The 19,452-nt window shown below is 44.4% G+C and overlaps 1 protein-coding gene and 1 long non-coding RNA gene across 6 annotated transcripts in view; one reads left to right on the top strand and one right to left on the bottom strand.

Annotated features, from left to right (window-relative positions):
- Positions 1-8,706: 8,706 nt before the first annotated feature.
- Positions 8,707-12,663, bottom strand: LOC125428269. Its single transcript, XR_007243797.1, has 2 exons — positions 12,068-12,663; positions 8,707-10,015 (listed from the first exon to the last, which is right to left on the bottom strand). It is a non-coding gene; the product is annotated as an uncharacterized LOC125428269 (long non-coding RNA).
- PRELID2 (PRELI domain containing 2) overlaps positions 12,330-19,452 on the top strand; it is a 48,591-nt gene continuing 41,468 nt past the window's right edge. For 4 of the 5 annotated variants that reach the window (XR_007243796.1, XM_048488060.1, XM_048488061.1 and 1 more), the window contains exon 1: positions 12,330-12,472. Coding sequence is in view for 3 of the 5 variants with exons in the window: in XM_048488060.1 (XP_048344017.1) it covers positions 12,398-12,472 (75 nt within the window). In the remaining 2 variants the exon portion in view is untranslated. Of the gene's footprint in view, positions 12,473-12,902; positions 12,949-19,452 lie in introns of all 5 variants that reach the window. The other variant, XM_048488063.1, reaches the window with a different exon arrangement.

Below are 19,452 nucleotides of genomic sequence, written 5' to 3'. Positions count from 1 at the left end.
TGTAGCTCTTACATCTGATGCCGATGCAAGGCAACATGGTTGCTTGAAAATCTGGTAAGGTGTTCTATAAGGAGGTAGCCATTTTGAAATAGCACTGGTGTTCCACAGTGCTGAAAATGCTTTTTCTCTGTATAAACCTGTCAACTAATCAGGCTGTGCTACAGCCGAAATTAAGCATCATTATGTTCAATTGATTTCAGCGGATGAGATTTACATTTAGCTCTCCCAGAGAAATCACTGTGGTTTGGGTTTAAGTTTGGGGCTTAACATTGGCTGTATCATATCCTGACATTGATTCTTTCATTTTAGTGATATGAACCTTATATTGTTACAGGGGAAAAGCAGTGCCCAGTACCACCAGCAGCACTGGTATTTTGTAGTGAGAGACAAAAGGTTTTGTTGATGTAGGACTGGGATTATTTGGAACAGAATTCACGCTCCCACTTGTCTCTTCTTTTTGGAAAAGATTATGCACATACAACTAGCTTGTAATGTTTGGTACATGATCATCCAAAGTTCATGTATCCAAAGGTATATTCAGGTCAAGAGTATTTCTCTTGTGCTTTTGCTTTCTTGTATTTCCTGGTTTTGCATAATGAGTATTGTAGGGTAGGAATTATCCTTGTGCAGTGTGTTAGAACAGCGGAGTGCCAATCTTTAAATCAGCTTTAGGCACAACTAATACCAGATAATAAACTTGCAACTGCAACTTGACCAATGAAATAAATTGTGAGATGTTGTACGTTTACAACTGCAATTGCTTAGCAAAAGATCATTTTCTACATAACGTTTATGAACATTTTCAATTTATAAATCATTTTGCAATTAGCTGGACATACATTCCTTCGGTGGCGTGTGAACTTTTCTACATATCTACTTCATTTCAAATTTATTGTTCCCAAAGAACACTGCCTTTTTCTCTTCTTTGACTTAGGCAGCATTTTTTAAATTCAAAACACTGTGGCATGGGGAAGTGGCAGTGAGACTGAAAATGAATAACTGAAAAAAAATGTTTTTATGGCCTTATTCACAAACAGGAACCTGCTGATATTAATGGAGAAGTTCTGCATCTCCCCAGATTCAGTTGTTAACAAATAGAAGTCCTGTTCTTTAAAATTAATCCCCATTGTAATTTTTAAGCCCATGAACTCTAATTAATTTAGATAGAGCAGGGCTGAATATTCAACATGCTCACTACACCAAGAGTTTTATAAATAAGGAGGCAAGTGAGAGAGAGAGAGCTTTCTCCCAAAGCCTATCGTTGTTATAACTCAGTTAATGTCTTCCCTGCATACAAAATCCAAGAGCCTTGATGAGCTAAGAGAATTCTCCTGCTCTTTATGTTGCTGAGGCTGCAAGCCTAAGCAGACTAATTTATGGCAAAATTTGTACTTTGGGATGCGTATGTCAGAAGATTTCTTGGAAATAGCTATATTATTAGTCCTAATGCTATAATATGTCTAAAAACTGACTGGATTCTCCAGCACTGAAATTCACTTGTATGTGTCCCAGTCATATAAATATTGCTTTGTAAATGCACTGAGTTTTTTTAAATTCTAAAAATATACAGCATGGAAATACTCTGTATACTGATGTACATAATATGGGGCCTGCTTTGGGTAAGGTGACCAGATGGTCACCTTTGTGAACTGGGATGGGGTAGGCGGCTGCGCGTGCATGCGCGGGCAGCCGCAGGAGCATACTGCCTTCTGGGGTGCTGCCGTTTCCTGCCCTGCGCCCCAGAAGGCAGTGTGGCAGCCTCCCCAAAAGCGGGACAATTGAAATAACCCGCGGGATGTGGGACAAATTGTTTGAAGGCGGGACTGTCCCGCCAAAAGTGGGACATCTGGTCAGCCTGGCTTTGGGTGTTATCCTTTCATCCATATTCATATTAAGGTTACTGTGGGGGTTACAACATTTTATACATATGTCTATCTCACATTGCTGTTCAGACTTCTTTGCAGAGTACATGATAAAGGGAGAAAACAGGTTCAGCATCCCCTAGTTGTGTCTGAAACCATCCTCCACTTCCTTCTTTAGAGATGACTTCCCTATATCTAATTTGAGTTTCAGTTGACAATTGGCATTAATCAAAACATTCAAAAGAACTCTCAAGGTGGAATATATTGATCAAGAAAGCTAAGGGACTAGACTAAGAGACCATAAACATTATTATGAGCTAATTGTAGAGAAACTGGATTTCCATATGAGTGCAGAATTTGAATAAGCTGTTTGGCTGTAATACTATAGCTCCATTCACACTCCAGAATCTACATGGGCTTCCATTACTACAAATGGCAGAGACAGTTCTGCATCGATGCTTACCTGAAAAGCTCCACATGGAAAAGCTTTGTTTATGTGGGAGTATGATGAGAGGGAGGGACGTTGGATGCCCTTAATCACCTTCTCATTGCCTCATGCCCAGAGGAGATTTTTCCCTCCAAAATTAGGCTTTGGCTGAGCTGCCATTTTGTTTGTCAATATGCAATGCAGTAGCCTGAATGTGGTAATGTAGACTTTGTGTATATACTTTGCTTTTTCCCACTTTTACAAATTAAATTAAACAGTAAGAATGGTCTTTAGTTGTTCATCCGGGGCCCTTCAGACTGGAAGATTAGCAGCTCTGTAGGGACACCAAAGTAATCTTTTTCTTTCTGTCAGAAAAAAATAATAAACTGGCACCAGAGACTTGTAAAGTTTAAACAAAGGATCAAATGTTTTTATTTACAAGAAATAAATCAGGAAGTTTTTCTGGCAAAAGATAAAATTGAAATTATATACAAGAAGCAGGTTTCTGAGAGGTTACTGTTTTACAAGTTGTTTCAGTATGTTTTTATAGTTGATACCAGGCTCACACAGGCGTTTTCAAGTTGTTAGAGTCACTTAAATTCTCCACAAACTAAGGACCCACCAGGATAGGTGTTCACGTTTTTATTTGGCTCTCTAGTTAATATACTAACAAAACCTTAATTTCTACCCTCAGGTAAGTATAACCTACCCAGTTCCTCAAACAACTCTAAGACAGTCTCTCCTCTAGAGTATCTATCTCACATGATGCTATCAGAGAAGAATGATGCTTTCCTCCTAGAAACCCAATCCTTTCTCTCTTTACCAACTAAACTACCTTCAGGATCTTCACTGTTCCATATCTTGGTGATTTCTCCTCAGAGAAAATCAGCCGAGCCACCAGTGTGATTAATCAATGTTACTATGTTACAATTAACTCTAGGACCTTGGCATATATTCCTTAACTTAACCCTGTCCTTCCTGGCACTTAATCAGAGTAGCTCACTTCACTTCCAACTGGCCATCAGCCTCCACAGAATGGGGCTACAACAGAACAACCATTCACTCTGGTTCACTCTGGCATTTAAATCACTTCTCCCCTCAAAACTCTCTGGCTAAGAATGTGCTGCAGTTCTCTCTAGCCAATCATGTGGAGTTCCATGTTAACCCTTTGAGGTCTCAACTCTCTACTGCCTGAATGTGTCTAAGTGATTGTAAACATTACAGGAAGCATTGTTTATCCAGCAGGCACTACATCCTATTTGCCTGATTCATTTCTGGATCAGTCTTTATGTCTTTAATTGTGGTTTACTGGAGGTCTTTAAATTGCTGCTTATTTTGCATTCTTGCACACATTCCTCTACATACTTCAACCATACAGTTTTGAATGGTGTTTAAGTTTTCTTAAGAGGAGGTGGTGATTTTAACTAATCCCACCCATTTCAGTTCACTGAGCCACCTCTCAAAATTTTGTTCATGGAGTCAGCAGATCCGCAGGAACAGCAAAGATGCAAAGTAGGGTTTCGCAGTGAAGGGAGAATTTCTCTTAAGAAAACAAAAATGCCCTTAAGTCTTTGGAACAGGTGGTTGGATATAGGGCCATGGTGGCGAACCTTTGGCACTCCAGATGTTATGGACTACAACTCCCATCAGCCCCTGCCAGCATGGTCAGTTGACCATGCTGGCAGGGGCTGATGGGAATCGTAGTCTATAACATCTGGAGTGCCAAAGGTTCGCCACCACTGATATAGGGCATTATTTTGGAAATGATAAGATAATACTTACTACCAGTAAAGTGTTTAGGATTCTGTATTAGTGATTTTGTTCTCATGTTAGTTTTGCTTGAATGTGTTCATTAAAACAGCTAAAAATTAATTTGTAAAATACATTTTTTTCTTTTTTTATTGAATGCAATCCTATTTATGTTTCTTTTGGGGCACTATTTTAACATGTCTTTGCACACATTGCATTTCTTTTGGTAGAAATATTGAGGACATTTGAGCAAACATTTTACTCATATGTAACAGGATAGTCCCTGGATGCAGGATCTCCAAGGATGCAGGAAGAGCTGTGACTCTGAAGCACATAGAAATGCAGTGCTTACACTCCTGGAGCCCCTGACATCAGGATGGGGCAGCATGAGAGAGAGTCTCACTGCCCATTGTCTAGCTGTGCATTAGCTGTGGTAAGAATTGGATATGGAACCAGTTCTGGAGATCCAACCACACCCCATTTGCCTGAGGTACTGGCAGTGACCCAGATGAGAGGATGTAAAATCAAGGTCTTGCTAATGAATATTTCACTGCTGAGTGAAACAGAGTTCTCAGTGAAAGGCCAAAGTGGGTAATTGTAAATACTTGTGCTGTTTATATAACTGGTAGCAAGATGTAAACAAACAAACAAAAAAGCACAAATTCTCAGTAAAGTGTTTGAAATACAAAAATGTAATTCTTCATGAAAGGAAAAAGAAATTACCTTTAATACTACTTTGTTTGGCAGGTTAGTAATTTTTGAGCCGTTTCAATTGTGCTGTAAACCTACTAACTTTGTTCTCTTTTTCATCTGCATTGCATCTTTCATGTAAGTGAATGACTTATTCTTCTGTAGGGGAAAAGTTCTGCTTGTACGTGGTTGCCAATCTGCAGGTGTGCAAACTAAATATCACTAAGCACCTTAGCTGTAAGTACAAAAGTACTGTTAAATTTATAACAATATATTTCAAATAGGACAGTTATAATTCCAAAAATATCAATTTACAAACACATTATTTCTCCTGATAATCTATTCATTCATAACAGTATAAACAAGTTAACATTGGAGTATCCAAGGTCACTCAAAGAAACTTAAATACAAAATCTTAGCACAGAATAAAGATTCATTATTGTGAATGCAGAGTTGTGCTTGTAAATTGATATTTTTGGAACTGTAATTGTCTGATTTGAAATATATTAACAAATTGTTATGAATGTAACAGTACTTTTGTACTTGTAGCCGCTAAGGTGCATAGCGGTACTTGGTTTGTACTCTTAGGTGCACCTCACCAAAACGTAATTTGATATGACTAATTTCCGGATGTGGCCGGGAATTTTCTTGGAATTACACCTGCTCTTCAGACTACAGGGATCAATTCCCCTGGATAAAATGGCAGTTTCAGAAGGTGGACTCTATGGCTTCCTAATGCTGCGACCCTTTAATACAGTTCCTCATGTTGTGGTGACCCCCAACCCTAACATTTATCCATTTTACAGATGGAGAACACTGATGCAGAAAGTCTTAGGCGACTCCTGTGAAAGGGTCATTCAACCCCCAAAGGGGTCCCGACCCACAGGTTGAGAACCACTGCTCTATGGCATCACATCCCTGCTGAGCTCTCTGCCCTCTCCAAACTTCATCATTTCCAGACACTGTTCCCAAACCTCCAGAAACATCCCAAGTCCGAGTTGGTAACTGCATGTCTGTGGGACACTGTTGCAACCAGGTAAAAACTGCCCCAACCACTACTGACACTGACTCTCACTATTAGTCATGGAATCTCACACAAGTGTATATTATACTATTAATGGACATCCCCCCCCCCCCCAACCCAGGGTTTAAGCATTATATAAAGCTTATCATCAGCACACACCAAAGCCATCACAATAATGGGCCTTGTGCTTGTTAAACAATGTGATGTAAATCTAGTTATTGACAGTGTTAGGTGTGTTACAAATAGCAGTGTCTGGTCTGTTATGGATGAATCGCTGAGTGATGATTACATCGATTCTGATCTCAGTGCTATGACAAAGCTGTTGTCTCACATGGCAAGGTGCTGTCTGGTTTGAGCAAGAACTACCACACCCATTCCATAAACTACTTCAGCCCATATATTTCCTCTCTGGCACAGTTTGGGGCAAAGGTGATCTAAAATGCAAAATAGCCAAATGATGACATTGAGCAGCCCTTCTAAAGGCTGTGGGGGAGTGGGGTAATGGGCACAAAATTCTGGGGGCCTAGGTATGCAATCCTAAAAATACTTGGGAGTAAGCCTCAGTGACTAGAGTGGAGCTTGTTTGTGAGTAAATCTACTCCCAAGGACACTTAGGTAGTTCAAGAGGTAGGAAAACTTTTGCTGATGACTCATTCCTAACTGGCCAATTACACACAAGGCATCTGCTGCATGGTGGGGGCAAGGCTCTATCGCAGCAAGATTTCTTGAATGGACGTATTTGCTTAAGCCTCACTTTCACTCCTCATAGCAAGCGAGACCACTTCTAGCACAAATTTAAATTTGCTTCGCAATCAGAGTGGGGAGATTTTCCAGTGGGTACAGCTTTGTCTCAGATCTCTTTGCTGACAGCCAGCTTGCCTAGCTCCACCCTTCCCATTCTCATCCTTGCCTTCCCTCTAGCCCCCCTTCCATGTTGCTGGCTCCTTCTGGCCTCTTTAATGCTTATTTTGATATATAAATATATCACTATAACAGAGTTGGCTTTTGCAAAGAACAGCACAAGCAGGGTCTGTTTTTGACTCCAGCCTATTTCCCGACTCTGCTTCTGCCCTCTCTAATGATTGGGAGAACTTTTTCAAACTTGTTTTTCAGACAAGCCTCTTTTTTAAAACAAGCCTCTCTCCCAAGAAGCTCAGGGAGAAAGAGAGACAGTGGGAGTCCGTGGAGGAGAGGGAGGAGAAAATCAACTCTATAGTATTGGGACTACTGAATGTTATGAGATCTTTAAGAGGGGCAGAGTTAAGAGAACCAAGAAGCAGAGAGAGGCCTGTTGAGACTAGCTGCGGGGGGACTGGGCTGCCTCCTCACATGCAAACATAAAAACACAAGGAGACCACACTTCAGTCCCACCGCATGGCTAAAAGGCCTGTGGTAAGTGTGCCATGAGTAATGGGCCAATGTATATTTGCCTTAGATTTTTCACTCATAAATACTAGGCAAAATTGGAAAAAGCACACAATTGGGCTGGTTTGTGTTATTTTGCTCTAATGTTAGTGCTCTAATGCAAAGGAGGAAAAATTAATTTTTCCTCCTTTCCATTAGGGAACACGGGGGGGGGGGGACAGTGGCATTGGGGGGGAAATGGCACCTGGGTGCTGCCCCCCGCCCCCACTTACCTTTTTCTGTTGGCTGGAGACAGCTTTCTGCTGGCTGAAAATGGGCCAGGCTGGTGGGGAGGGATCAGGCCTGGTGAGGTGGGGGGGGGGCGAGGTCAGGGGTGATTTTCTCCCCCCGGTGCATGCCTTCTTATGGCTATGCCCAGTGGTGGGATTCAAATAATTTAACAACTAGTTCCAGTGGTGGGATTCAAATAATTTAACAACTGGTTGTTTACAAGCACCATTTTCACAACCGGTTCTGCCGAATTGGTGCGAACCTGCTGAATTCCACCGTTGGCTATGCCTCGGGGTGGGGTGGGGGTAGAGAAAATGGCTGAAAGGGAGGAGCTGTAGCAGATTCGGGGGGGGGGGAGACAGGGGAAAGGGAAAGATTAAAATTCAAAGCACGTGTTGGGGGGGGGGGGAATCCTGCAGATCAGCTGTATTCCAGCATGGTGGTGTGGTTAAGCTCAGGTGGACTCAAATCTGGAGAACTGAGTTTGATTCCTCACTCCTCCATCTGAGCAGCTGACTTATGTAATGAACCAGATTTGTTTTCCTATTCTAAAATTCTGCTGGGTGACCTTGGGCTAGTCACAGTTCTGTCAGAACTCTCTCAGCCCCACCTGCCTCACAAGGTGCCTGTTGTGGGAAAAGGAAGGGAAATGAGTTTGTGAACCCCTTTTAGTCTCCTTACTGGAGGGTGGTATAAATTCAAAACTCTTCTTCTCTTATCTTCTGAATTGTGTGTGAATTACATGCCAATTTATGTTGACCCTATGAAGTAACATCCTCCACAACATCCTGTCATTAACAGCTTTGCTCAGGTTTTGCAGACTGAGGGCTGTAACTTCCTTTACAGAGTCAATCTCGCTTTTCCCCTTATGCCTTCATCTTTTCCTAGCAATATCGTATTTTCCAGTGACTCTTGTCTTGAAAGGGGCTGAGATACATATTGTGAGAAGGGAAGTATAAGACATCTTTTTCCTTCATGTTCATGGTGGCATGGTTTCTCCAATCCAACCCAGCAGAAAGTTTTCTAGTTAGTACTGCACTTCTTTGAGATTGCCTTGTTTTTGTTATATTTGGTAAAAGCTGACGGAGACACACACTTGTCTATGTGTCACCTGTAGCTTTTACTTGAGGGCTTAACTCACCCAATGTGCATTTCTAGAAATGGACGTGGACAGACCTGGGAGGGTACTTTCTGTTAGAAAATTAATGCTGTTTAAAGCTTGTTAAAGCATGATTAACAGAATTAGTTGCAAAGTGGTGGGTGGGGCTGTGTCCCAGCATTTGTCTTAAGGAAACAAAATTTGATACATGAGGCCAGAGCAGTGTTAAACGAGAAAGCATACTTTATTGAACAATATTCCACTTCCATCAAGAATTAATCTATATATACTAATTTCTATACATTTATTGAGCTGGCCACATGTGTGTGGGTCTGCTTGTAGACATTTTGGAGTTTGTCCACATGGATCCTAAGGACAGAGAAAAAAGATAGGAAGCAAGAAGGTTACAGGCAGAAAACTATTTGTTCACCTGTAGACAGGCATCAGGAGAAAACACATAACCCCTGGTTCTATCACCAAGTCAAACATCTCACCCCTTTAGTGGCCCAAGTATGCGCAGGTGCCTTTTTACAACATATTTTCTACTGATGCTATACCAGTAATAAGGCTAGAGCTGAGCCCCAAGAGAGCCTTTCAGTTTTGTACTGACATTGGATCAATTATTGGTTGTTAATGTTTTCAACTGGAAAGTTTCCATTTGTTTGCTTCTTGTTCCCAACATGCCAAGGGTGCCCTGTATTGGTTGCAATATAGCTAAGGAGTCTGTATAGGGTGCTGTCTTGATGGCAGGCCTTAAGAGCATGACTCAAGGAATCTTGATTCTTTCTTCTACCCTTTTAACATCCAGCCTGATTAAATCAACCCCAAAACTAGCACATTTTGTCTTATTTTGACTGGTCTTAGTGAAAGCTATTACACGGCTTTTGGGAGGTAAAAATGTGGGCCATTTGTACTACCTATACTAAACACAGAGATTGCTCAAGCTTGTAACACAAGTGACACATTGTTCACAACATGTATTTATTTATTTACTTCATTTATAACCCCCTCCCTTTATCATTGGGTGTTCTGCTGTTCTGGTGTTTTACATGGAGTAAAGCAGTATGATCAAATCACATGAGAAAAATGAAATAGGACTGAGATTACAAAAATTAGAACCAGTGCAAAAAAAAAGTATTAGATGAGGAATGTCAAACAATGCAGAAAACAAAACAAAAACAGTAAAGAACAATTTATGTAAGGAATCACGTATGACCTCCAAAATTCATATGTGGTTTCAGAAAGACAGCCACAAATGGGCATGGCAAGACAATGCTTTAAGTTCTTTCTGAGGCATATAACCACAAAGACAGAAAGAACTCAGAATGATATGGATGCACCATTCCTACCTGCTGACAGGGCTATCCTTTGTCTCCCAGCCTATGTGTGCATTCTTGTTTTCTGTCCCAGTGACATAGAGGCAGGAAGATCATGAGGGCTTGGGATTAAGGAAGTAGTCCGACTCTGTCAGATGAATGAGAGTGCCTGGTAGGGCTACTGTAAGGCTGGACACACTCAAACGAAGTTGACTTTGAAACAAAGGAACAAACTTTATTGAAATGTATCGCCCTAGGTACAAGGTGCTGGAACTGAGGGTTCTTGCCCTCAGTTCCTATATATATAGAGGGGTTGCGGGGGCGGTCCCTCCCAGTGGCGGGAACTGGGACAATCGGGGGAAAAGGAAACTAACTGGGGAAACAGAAGCTTATGTGAGGAGTGGGACCCTGACAGGCTACCACTAGAGTGCTGTGGAAATTCAGTACAATGCTGAGGAAGCAGCTCTGCCTGGCTCTTTCTGTGCAGTCCAACTAGAAAACTTGGAAAGCCTCTAGAATCCAACTTAAGAGAGCAACAACGCCTAGTATAGCTTCAGTTGGAGGGAGAGAGAGGGAGCAGAAGCTTCTCAAATCAGAATCTACTAGAATAGCTGCAGTTTTGGGACTAGTAATTCATATTATATTCCCCTAGTTTCATTTCCCTGGATGCCACAATGTGCATATGGCAGTGATTTTGAAGATCTATCCTGCTGATTTGCACAGGATCCCTGTGTTCAGCAGGGTAGCGTTGCAAGCATTGCTCTTCTTTTTAGTGTGGGATCCCCCCCTCCCATCGAGTAGCTGTTCCTCATATCTAGAGGACTGCTGGACTGGAGTGCTTGTCTTTTCTGAAGTCTTTCTTGATTGAGACATAGATTTACTGTTGCACAGGTTGGATCCCTCTTGCTCAAAGATGTACAAAAATAAATCATCATTGAATTTGTTTTTATGATTTATATGTTTCTCTCATGAAGTTTCAGAGGGTAGCTGTGTTAGCCTGCAGTAGAATTTCTAGATTCGAATCCAGTCCTGTGAAGTATGTCAGGCTAGCAGTGGCCCTTTTCCCACTTACCTTAAGCCCCGCGCCACTCTCCTCAAGTAGCGTGGGGTCCCAGGGCACTCCCCACTACAGGGGCAGCGACAACACAGCCGCCCCGACGCTGCTGCTCTCGCGCCTCCTCAGGGCGCGGCATCCCTGGCGCTCCTCGAAACGGCGCCTTCTGATGACCCCATGCAGAGCGCAGGGTTGTGGGGACACCCGGGCGCGCGCCAGAGATGCCGCGCGCTGAGAGTAGCACACAGCAAAGGGCAGCAAAGGTAAGTGGGGAAACGCCCAGTGTGTGACCACAAGAACAGCCCTTCTAGTCCAACTAGTCCAGTATCCTGCCTCACACAGAGGTCTACCAGTTCCTCTGTTGATCCAACAGGGCATAGAGGCCTCCTGGCACTGGTATGCAGAGATCTATTGCCAGCCTCTCAACATGTGCCTGATCCAAAGTGACTCAGCAAGCTTCCCACAGCAACCTCCTCAAACCTGGGTCTCCTACATTGTAATCATACACACACCACTACCCCACATTGATGATAAAAGGCTGCTCACACAGGTTCTCATCACAGTAACTCCGATTTCATGACTTGAGCTGAGAAGATTATGCTGGTGAACTCACAGCTGTCTTTGTTTCCTGGGATACCCATCTTGGATATGGGAGACTCAGCACTGGGAAGTGGCAGATGAGAAGCCTGAAAGTCTCAGCAAGAAAGGATGCATGCATTCTGTGCAGTGAAGGGGGGGGGGGGTGATTGTCACAAGGTTGTCCCCTTTTCACAGCGGATTTCCTGACTGGGTGCAAATGTGGTGGCTTCACAAGGCTTCCTTTCCAGGGATGGATTCTTGGCTTTATGCGTGCAAATTAAGCTTTTTTAAAAATCTCGGCACGGTGATCCATGAGCGCTAGAAATAGAACGAAACGGCTACTTTTTAACGACAGTTTCCATGTAAACGAACAGCAACAAGCAGCAGTGTCACTTTTGCCCCTAAATGCAGCCCTGAACTTTGGCACATAAAACTGAAACAGGGAAGGGGCGGAGCTAGAGACACGTGGAAGATGCCCGCTTAGTAATTGGGCCTTGAAAGGGCCCCTGCGGTTCAAACAACATTAATTTCCTGTGAGCAAAATGCTTCCTTATAAAACCTCATGCCAAACTGTAATAAACATATCGATTGTGCGTTGTTTAGATGCACTATAAAATCAAGGCTGGCCATACCTTTCCCGAGCTAGTAAAACAGACTCCCACGCGTGCGATCGCTTCCTTCCTCTGGCCACCGAATCCAAGAAAGGAAATATTGATTGACCGCCCTTTCCCTTCCTTGCTAGTCCGCATGTGCTTAATCCACGACCGGGCAAGGGGGTTTATTTGCCTGAAGGCGACGATCGGATAGCACTCGATCAAATTGCAGTGAACTCGACCGCGGGAGCTTTTGGCACGAGGAGGGGAAGCGGGGGGGTGCAGCAGCCTGCGAGGGGAGGGGACTGGCCATCGGGCGAAGTTTGGGAACCAGATTGCAGAGCGGGCAGCAGCTCCTGTGCTCCCGCCATGGGCGTGACCGTGGAGGCACACACAATTTACAGATACCCCTTCGAGTATGTGGTGACTAGCTACCTCCGAAAGGTAAACGGGCCAAGGCCTCCCCCCCACCCCCCGCGCCGCGTTCCTTAGGCTTCCTGCTGGTGCTATGCTGGCAAGGCTCGCCCTGCGCTCCTCTTTCCAGAAGGCACCGAGAAGGCCACGATGTGGCGGGTTCAGTTTCGGAGGCGGCTACAGTGGCAGGCAGGCAGGCAGGCGCGGAGCCCTTGCCATGCCGTAGCGGTCCGCCCCCTTTCCAGGGTAGAAAGTAGAGCAGTTGAGAGGCGGCTGCGCTCCCCCATGTGTAGGGCAGACGCTCTAACTGAAGTCGTTATCGGCACTTCCATTGTTTGCAATGGCTCGTGCTTGCAGAACGCGTGTAAAGAACGCGTTCAGTTTTCTTCCTGCCCCCCCCCCCCCCTATTCTGTGGGACGTATCACATCACCTTCTCTTCTACCCCTTTTGTTCCCCAAGCCTTTCGGAGACGGATCCCCTTCGAGGCTGGCCTTTTCTGTTGTAGGTGCGTGCGTATGCGGTGGCCCGTGGGTTTTCTTCTCGACATTTTTTTGTTTTGCATTGGATCTCCCCCGCACGTTTCCCCCAATCAATTTGTCGTGGGTGTTGCAAGGTTGTGGCTCATATCTCTAATACCTTTCCCCCCTCCCCCCATTATGTTTTGCTCGTTCACTCTACGAGCCTTTCCACATCTTAGGTTTTCCAATTATTTATCCCCTTTTTGCCAGATTCTTGTGTCTTGTGACGCTGGTACAATCAGCAACTAATATGAAACAGCTTGCCTGGATACTTGCTCTGTAGCTAGTGCATGTCAAACAGGCATTTCTGTTTGTGTTATTAAAAGATGCTTGTAAGTGTTTTTCACATCATTGGGTTTATATACAGAGACTGTAGTGCATGATGTGCAGATCTTTAAGCAAAGCTGGGGTAGACACTGAAGGGGATGAATTAAAAACAGGTGGGCCTTAGAGCAGGGTCTCTGTTGTTCTTCATGGACCATTCAAAACCTTGCAATTTACTTTCAAAAAGCATGTGGATGCCAGGAAGGACATCAGACCCCATGGTATCCCTGAATGCCATGCCAGGCTCTGGTGATCTTGAAGGTCAAAACCAGCATTTTGAATTTGGCTTGGAAGCCAGATGGTAGTCAGTGCAACTCATCTGAAATTGGTGTGATGCTGATGTTTCAGGCAAGGAGCTGTGTTCTGTGTTCCCTTCCACATACTGTTCAAGAGTAGTCCCACAGAGACAGCCCTGGAACATTAAAAAACATGGATGACAGTTCCCAAACCACCATACTGTGGTTCCTAAACAGTTCCCAAACCACCATAAAGTGGAAAAAGTATGAAGTGTTCCATAAATTGTGCTCTTGATCTTGGCTCGTATTGAGCTGTGTTCTCTGGGCCAACAATGCCTGTACTGTAAACCTTATTTTTTTAAAAAGGCAAATTCTTGCATCTTGCCTGGATTCTTCTGCCTCTTCATCTGCTTGTCACAGCTGTCAAGCTCTGATTTGGAGAAGGCTGCAGCAGTTTCATCTGAATTGAAATAAAACTAGAGCTGGATGTTGCCAACGTATTGGTGACAAGGCACTCCAAAACTCTGGATAATGTATTCCAGTGCTGCAGATTTTATGTCCCGATATGTTCCCCCCCCCCTTGATTTTTAACTGAAAAGTACCCTTGGAAAACCATGATTTTCAGGAAGAAATAATTGCTTTACCCTCCCCCTGCATTAAGCAATGCCACCCCTGATTATAGCCTTCCTATGCTATTTTCAGTTACAAGTGCACGATGGGAGGAGTTAGCCGCATCTGCCTGTACATACAGTTTTGCTGCTAAGTTCTAGTGGCTGTGAATATTCCCACTATCTTTTTGTTTCTCTCTGAATACAGTTGCAGAAGCTGCTTAATTATATATCTTCATAATACACTGATGCTGACTTTATTGCCCTCTAGCTGTGGCTTTTTAGAAATGAAATGGAAATTAAAAAAAATAATTACTACTTCTCTGCCTGTTTTTCACTTAGCATATTAAGGGCAGGTGACCTTTTTTAATACCTTCCCCACTTTGTTTAAAAAAAGACAGCTTTTTCAAACAACAGGAACTTTCCTTATTTTGAGGGTCTTTATTTTAGTATTGTATTTATCTACATTTTTTCCTTTCTCTGTAGTGTTTGAATGTGAAAGAATATATCACCTTACCAGTAAATGTGTTAATGGATGCCTATTTCCAGCCTATCAATTCAAGAGTTCAGTTTTTAACATTTTTTTTTGTTAATAATGCCTTTTTTCTCTCTGGCCGTTTCCGCACGGCCCCCGAGGCGCCCCCACGCCGGCAAGAATTCTGCCGGTGTGGGGGTGGAGGCCGTTCGCACGCAAGCGTGCGTGCGGCCTCAGGGGAGGCCGTCGGAGGACAGGCGGCTCCGCATGGAGCCGCCTCTGCCCCCTTCCCTGTCCCACTCACCTTGTCCCCGTCGTCGGCCTGCTGGCCTCTGAAGCCTCGCCCACGCTGCCCTCCGACCTCCAGTTCCTGTTGTTTGAAAAAGCTGTCTTTTTTAAAACAAAGTGGGGAAGGTATTAAAAAAGGTCACCTGCCCTTAATATGCTAAGTGAAAAACAGGCAGAGAAGCCCTTAATATGCTAAGTGAAAAACAGGCAGAGAAGCTCCATGCGGAGCCGCCTGTCCTCCGCCGCTGTTCGCACCGCGCCGCCGGGAACACGCTGTCGCGGCAAAAACAACCCTTTAAAGGGTTGTTTTTTAGGGCGGCCTGACGCCGCCCTGTGGGAGGGGGAGCACAGTCAGGTCGGCGCTGCTGCGTTGCAGCAGCGCCGCCTGTGCGAATGGCTCCCTGGGGACGGCGTTTATCCCCGTCCCCAGGGCGCCATAAAAAGGCCGTGCGGAAACGGCCTCTGTCATATTTTATCCTGCTCTGCTCCAAGGAGCTCAGAACATACGTCATTCCCTTGTTCTTGTGATCTGAACAGAGCACCATTCCATAGTTCATCTGAGGCTTGTCATTTCCTGCCTTCAGGGGACAGACTCTGCCCTCAGCCCCAGTTCCCTGCTCTCAAGAAATTGAGGAGCAGGAGAAAAAAATGGCTAGGAAGTAGTGATGCTTTAGAAATTTCCTATATTTATATGGTTTTTATCTCCCAGCATTTGACTAAGTAGTGCTGGCAACCCTGTTTCATCCAGTGTTTTAGTACTATTTTGTCCTGTGTGTTTTTTAGTTTTGATTGCCTCTGTCAGGTTCTGTTCAACTTACCATAGTTCCTGAATGTTTTGTAATTTTTCACTTTAGTCTGCAGTCCTGCTTCATTAAAGCCCATAATAAATTTGCTACACTCTCTCTAAGAAAAAGATGTTCGTACAGTCAGTTGTTCTGCAGCAGTTTGTTTCTGCGTTAGAATATAGTCCTGAATGAATATGAGAATTATCATTCATTTTTATGCACTGTCTTTGTCAAAATCATTATTTTGTGCATTATTGAACATGGTACTTTGATACAAGAGCATTTATAGTTCATTGAACAACTATCATCAGGAGCAGCAGTGGCATAGGAGGTTACGAGCTTGTGTATCTAATCTGGAGGAACCGGGTTTGATTCCCATCTTCTGCCTGAGCTGTGGTGGCATATCCGGGGAATTCAGATTAGCCTGTGCACTCCCACACACGCCAGCTGGGTGACCTTGGGCTAGTCACAGCTTCTCGGAGCTCTCTCAGCCCCACCCACCTCACAGGGTGTTTGTTGTGAGGGGGGAAGGGCAAGGAGATTGTAAGCCCCTTTGAGTCTTCTGCAGGAGAGAAAGGGGGGATATAAATCCAAACTCTTCTCTTCTTCTTCAAATGAATTGGGCGGGGGGGGGGGATCAGGGCTGGGCAGGCACTAGGACTCAAGTGGAATGTTCTACAACAAAGAAGATCTGACATGTTGAATTCTGTGGCGGAGGAATATACAATCTGCTAACATTTTTTTAATGAGACAGAGTATAGTTCAATCCAAATAGAGAACTTAATATAGGAGTGATCAGTCCTAGAACCATTGCCTTGCCCCACACTTTTGCACGCTGCATGCTAACTCAGCCTCATGGACAGCTGTGGTTATTTCAGTTGTTGCCAGAGTTCAGTTGTTTCTGGAATGGATGCTCTTAGAAAATTGCTGGTAATGAGGAAGGCAGCTTACAACAGACAGCAGTTGGGGTGGCTTTTTCTGCTCTTTTCCCCCCCTCACCATGAGTGTGGGGTGAACTGCAAGTAAACAGATCCCAATATTTTCCCTGCCCCAGTTGACTGTTCTGGTCAATGAGACTTTTCTTCCTTCTTCAGAATTCCATGCAGGGAAAAGTAGTTTTTTATCCAAGCATCCCCTTTCATAGGTTTGGTCTGCCCATGGACCTATCCATAAGGTGATGAAGAACTCTGATGAAAGAGTGGATTTCATTGGTAGATTTCATAGTTTTCTTTCATTGAAAAACTCCATGCATATTGTAAACTAGATCAGCATGTAGAATGGTCTTATCTAATCACTTGCTGTCTAGATTGTCCTGTTTGCCAGAAGTATTCAACAATGATCTTCTGTCTGCAATCTGAAGTGGTGCGGCAGGGGTGAATCTTCAGAAAATAGCACTTATGTCAAGCACTGACATTGCGCCCCTGTGCAAACATCTGACACTCGGGAGTTGGTCCTCCTGTTGTTGGCTCAGGGCAGCGGGAGCCTCTCCTTGAAGCTTGGATCCCACTCTGTCTTCCCACTTATTTTTCTGCCTTCTCTTTCCCACCCTGTTTTCCACTGTATCTCTTCTCAGCTTGTTCACTATGTTCTATCTCTGACCGTGTTTTCCATTCTTTCTTTCCCAAGTACTTCCACCACCTCAACCCCATTTCCACTCTTTTTCTCTCCTCCATTCATCACTTCTTTTTCCTCCCCTTCACTGATGCAGCTTTCCCCCAACCCTAGTCATGCTCCAGCCTGAAGTTGGGTATATGCCATTACAAGGGAGCTTTCTTAAGCATCGTTAGTAGTGCAATGTCCATTTGATTGAAATGCACATTTTAATTGCAGGATCTTTTAAAACAATTATGTCCAATATTTTTATTGTACAGTAACAGAGGTCCCAACATTTTCAAGACTCTTTCCTGAATAACACATTTAACTTGCCATTTACTTACAAAAGTTTAAAGAAAAGGCAGTAGTCTCTTCATTCGCTCAGTCAGATGTAAAGCTATTCTTATTTTGTTTCTATTCCTTAATCTCACCATAGCTAGTACGTTTTTAGAGGTAAGGGGAAGATTTATATGGATGAAGCAGTCAGCAGGAAAGATACCCCCCCCTCCCCGCCCCATATGCTACTAGCTATAATGTAATTTAGGGTCTTCTATGGCTGATTTATTTTTACCTAAAGAAAATGTTGAGACACCTGATCCCATATAATGTAAGCACTTGACTTTTCAAAGCAACAGCGTTCAGTACCAAACCTGACACTCCTTCATATTTTGGCCCCTCCTGCTAAAAATGCGATGAAGGCAATATGGGGTGCACTTTCAGATGAGAAGAGAGGCAGGTAGGAGATTTGTTTACAATTTGATGCATAAGGCAAGTATAAGAATGCCTCGTGCACAATGAGGGCGGAATAGAGAGAGAAAAGGCCAAGGGGTTTGGTGGGAAGCTTTATAGAAATTGCATCATGAAATTGCATCTTATACTTGTTTACCTAGAAACAGATTTCTCATCCTTGATGCAACTTATTTAAGATCACAAGGGATTTCCAGGGTTCTGAAGAAACTAGGAGGATGTCGAAAATGAGGGGCTAGAAGGCATTTGCTTTCCCTCTGTGAAAAGATTAATTCCTGCTGGGGGCAGAACTAGTGGATTGGAAACCTGAATCATGTCCTGGGTTATTATTGGATGGCAACTGCTGCTTATAGTAATGCAGCAGTGGTTTAGCTACAATGGGGACACCTGGGGACAAATGCCCTGGGCACCCCTGTTGAGTCACGTGGGGGCGGAAAATCACCCCCACACTTGTGGCCCACCAAACCCGACCCCCCGCTGGAGTTGGCCGGGTCGAGGGCTGGAGTCTGGGCTGTTCCTGTGCGGAGCCAGCACAAGCACAGCACAGGCTCCAGCTGATGGCCTGGCCTGGCCTGCCCTCTCTCACTCAGGCTGAGTGAGAAGGGGCGGGCCGGGCCATCAGCTGAGCCCACACAGGCACAGCATAGGTTTGAGCCGATGGCCCGCCCCTCCCCTTCCCCCGCAGCCCAGCCAGTCTGCTTACCAGCAACCAGTCTGCTTACCAAAGCTTTTTTCAGCTAACTGCTGGTAAGGGGGAGGGGACATGGGGGGCAACCTCTCCCCTTTCCCTGCAGCCCAGCCAGGTGGTTACCAGCAGCTGGCAAAAAAGTTTTTTTCAGCCGGCTGCTGGTAAGTGGCAAATAAGAGGGGCCGTGGGGGGTGGGGCCGAAGGGGTGGGGCCATGGGGGGTGCCCAGGTGCCATTTTGCCCCGGGTTCCATTTTCTTCCCCTATGCCCCTGTAATGCAGTAGTCTTTCTTTTCCCAAGTGTCTGGTGCAGGCTGGGAGCAGTTGATGAGGTGTGAAGTTGACAGGAAGAAAGGAGGCAGAATGGAGTGAGATGAGGCAGATGGATGGCATGACTTTGGCAGGCAGGTATGGCACCTCCCTTCAAGTGGCACCCAGGGTACATGTACTGCCTACCCTTGCTTAGATATGCCAATGTGGTGCAGTCCATTTTGCTACGTGGGTCTCCTGTATGTGTGAATCAAAGCCATGGTGAATGTCTTGGAACAGGGGTCCCTAGTCATGTTGATTCTGTGGGCACCTCTGGAATTCTGACTTGGGGAAGGGAGCAACCATAAAATGACTTCTGCCACTAATGAACCCAACAACAAAATGATTCTCATAGGAAGCAGAGCCATGTATATAAACAAACACACAAGAAGCTGGTGCTATGGTTATTTTAAAAAGGATACTGGGAAGGAGGAGTAAAA

The sequence above is a fragment of the Sphaerodactylus townsendi genome, linkage group LG03 (genome assembly GCF_021028975.2).
Source record: "Sphaerodactylus townsendi isolate TG3544 linkage group LG03, MPM_Stown_v2.3, whole genome shotgun sequence".
In the NCBI taxonomy this organism is placed as follows: domain Eukaryota; kingdom Metazoa; phylum Chordata; class Lepidosauria; order Squamata; family Sphaerodactylidae; genus Sphaerodactylus; species Sphaerodactylus townsendi.
Note: the sequence above shows the minus strand (reverse complement) of the source record. Positions and strands in the feature narration are given on the sequence as shown.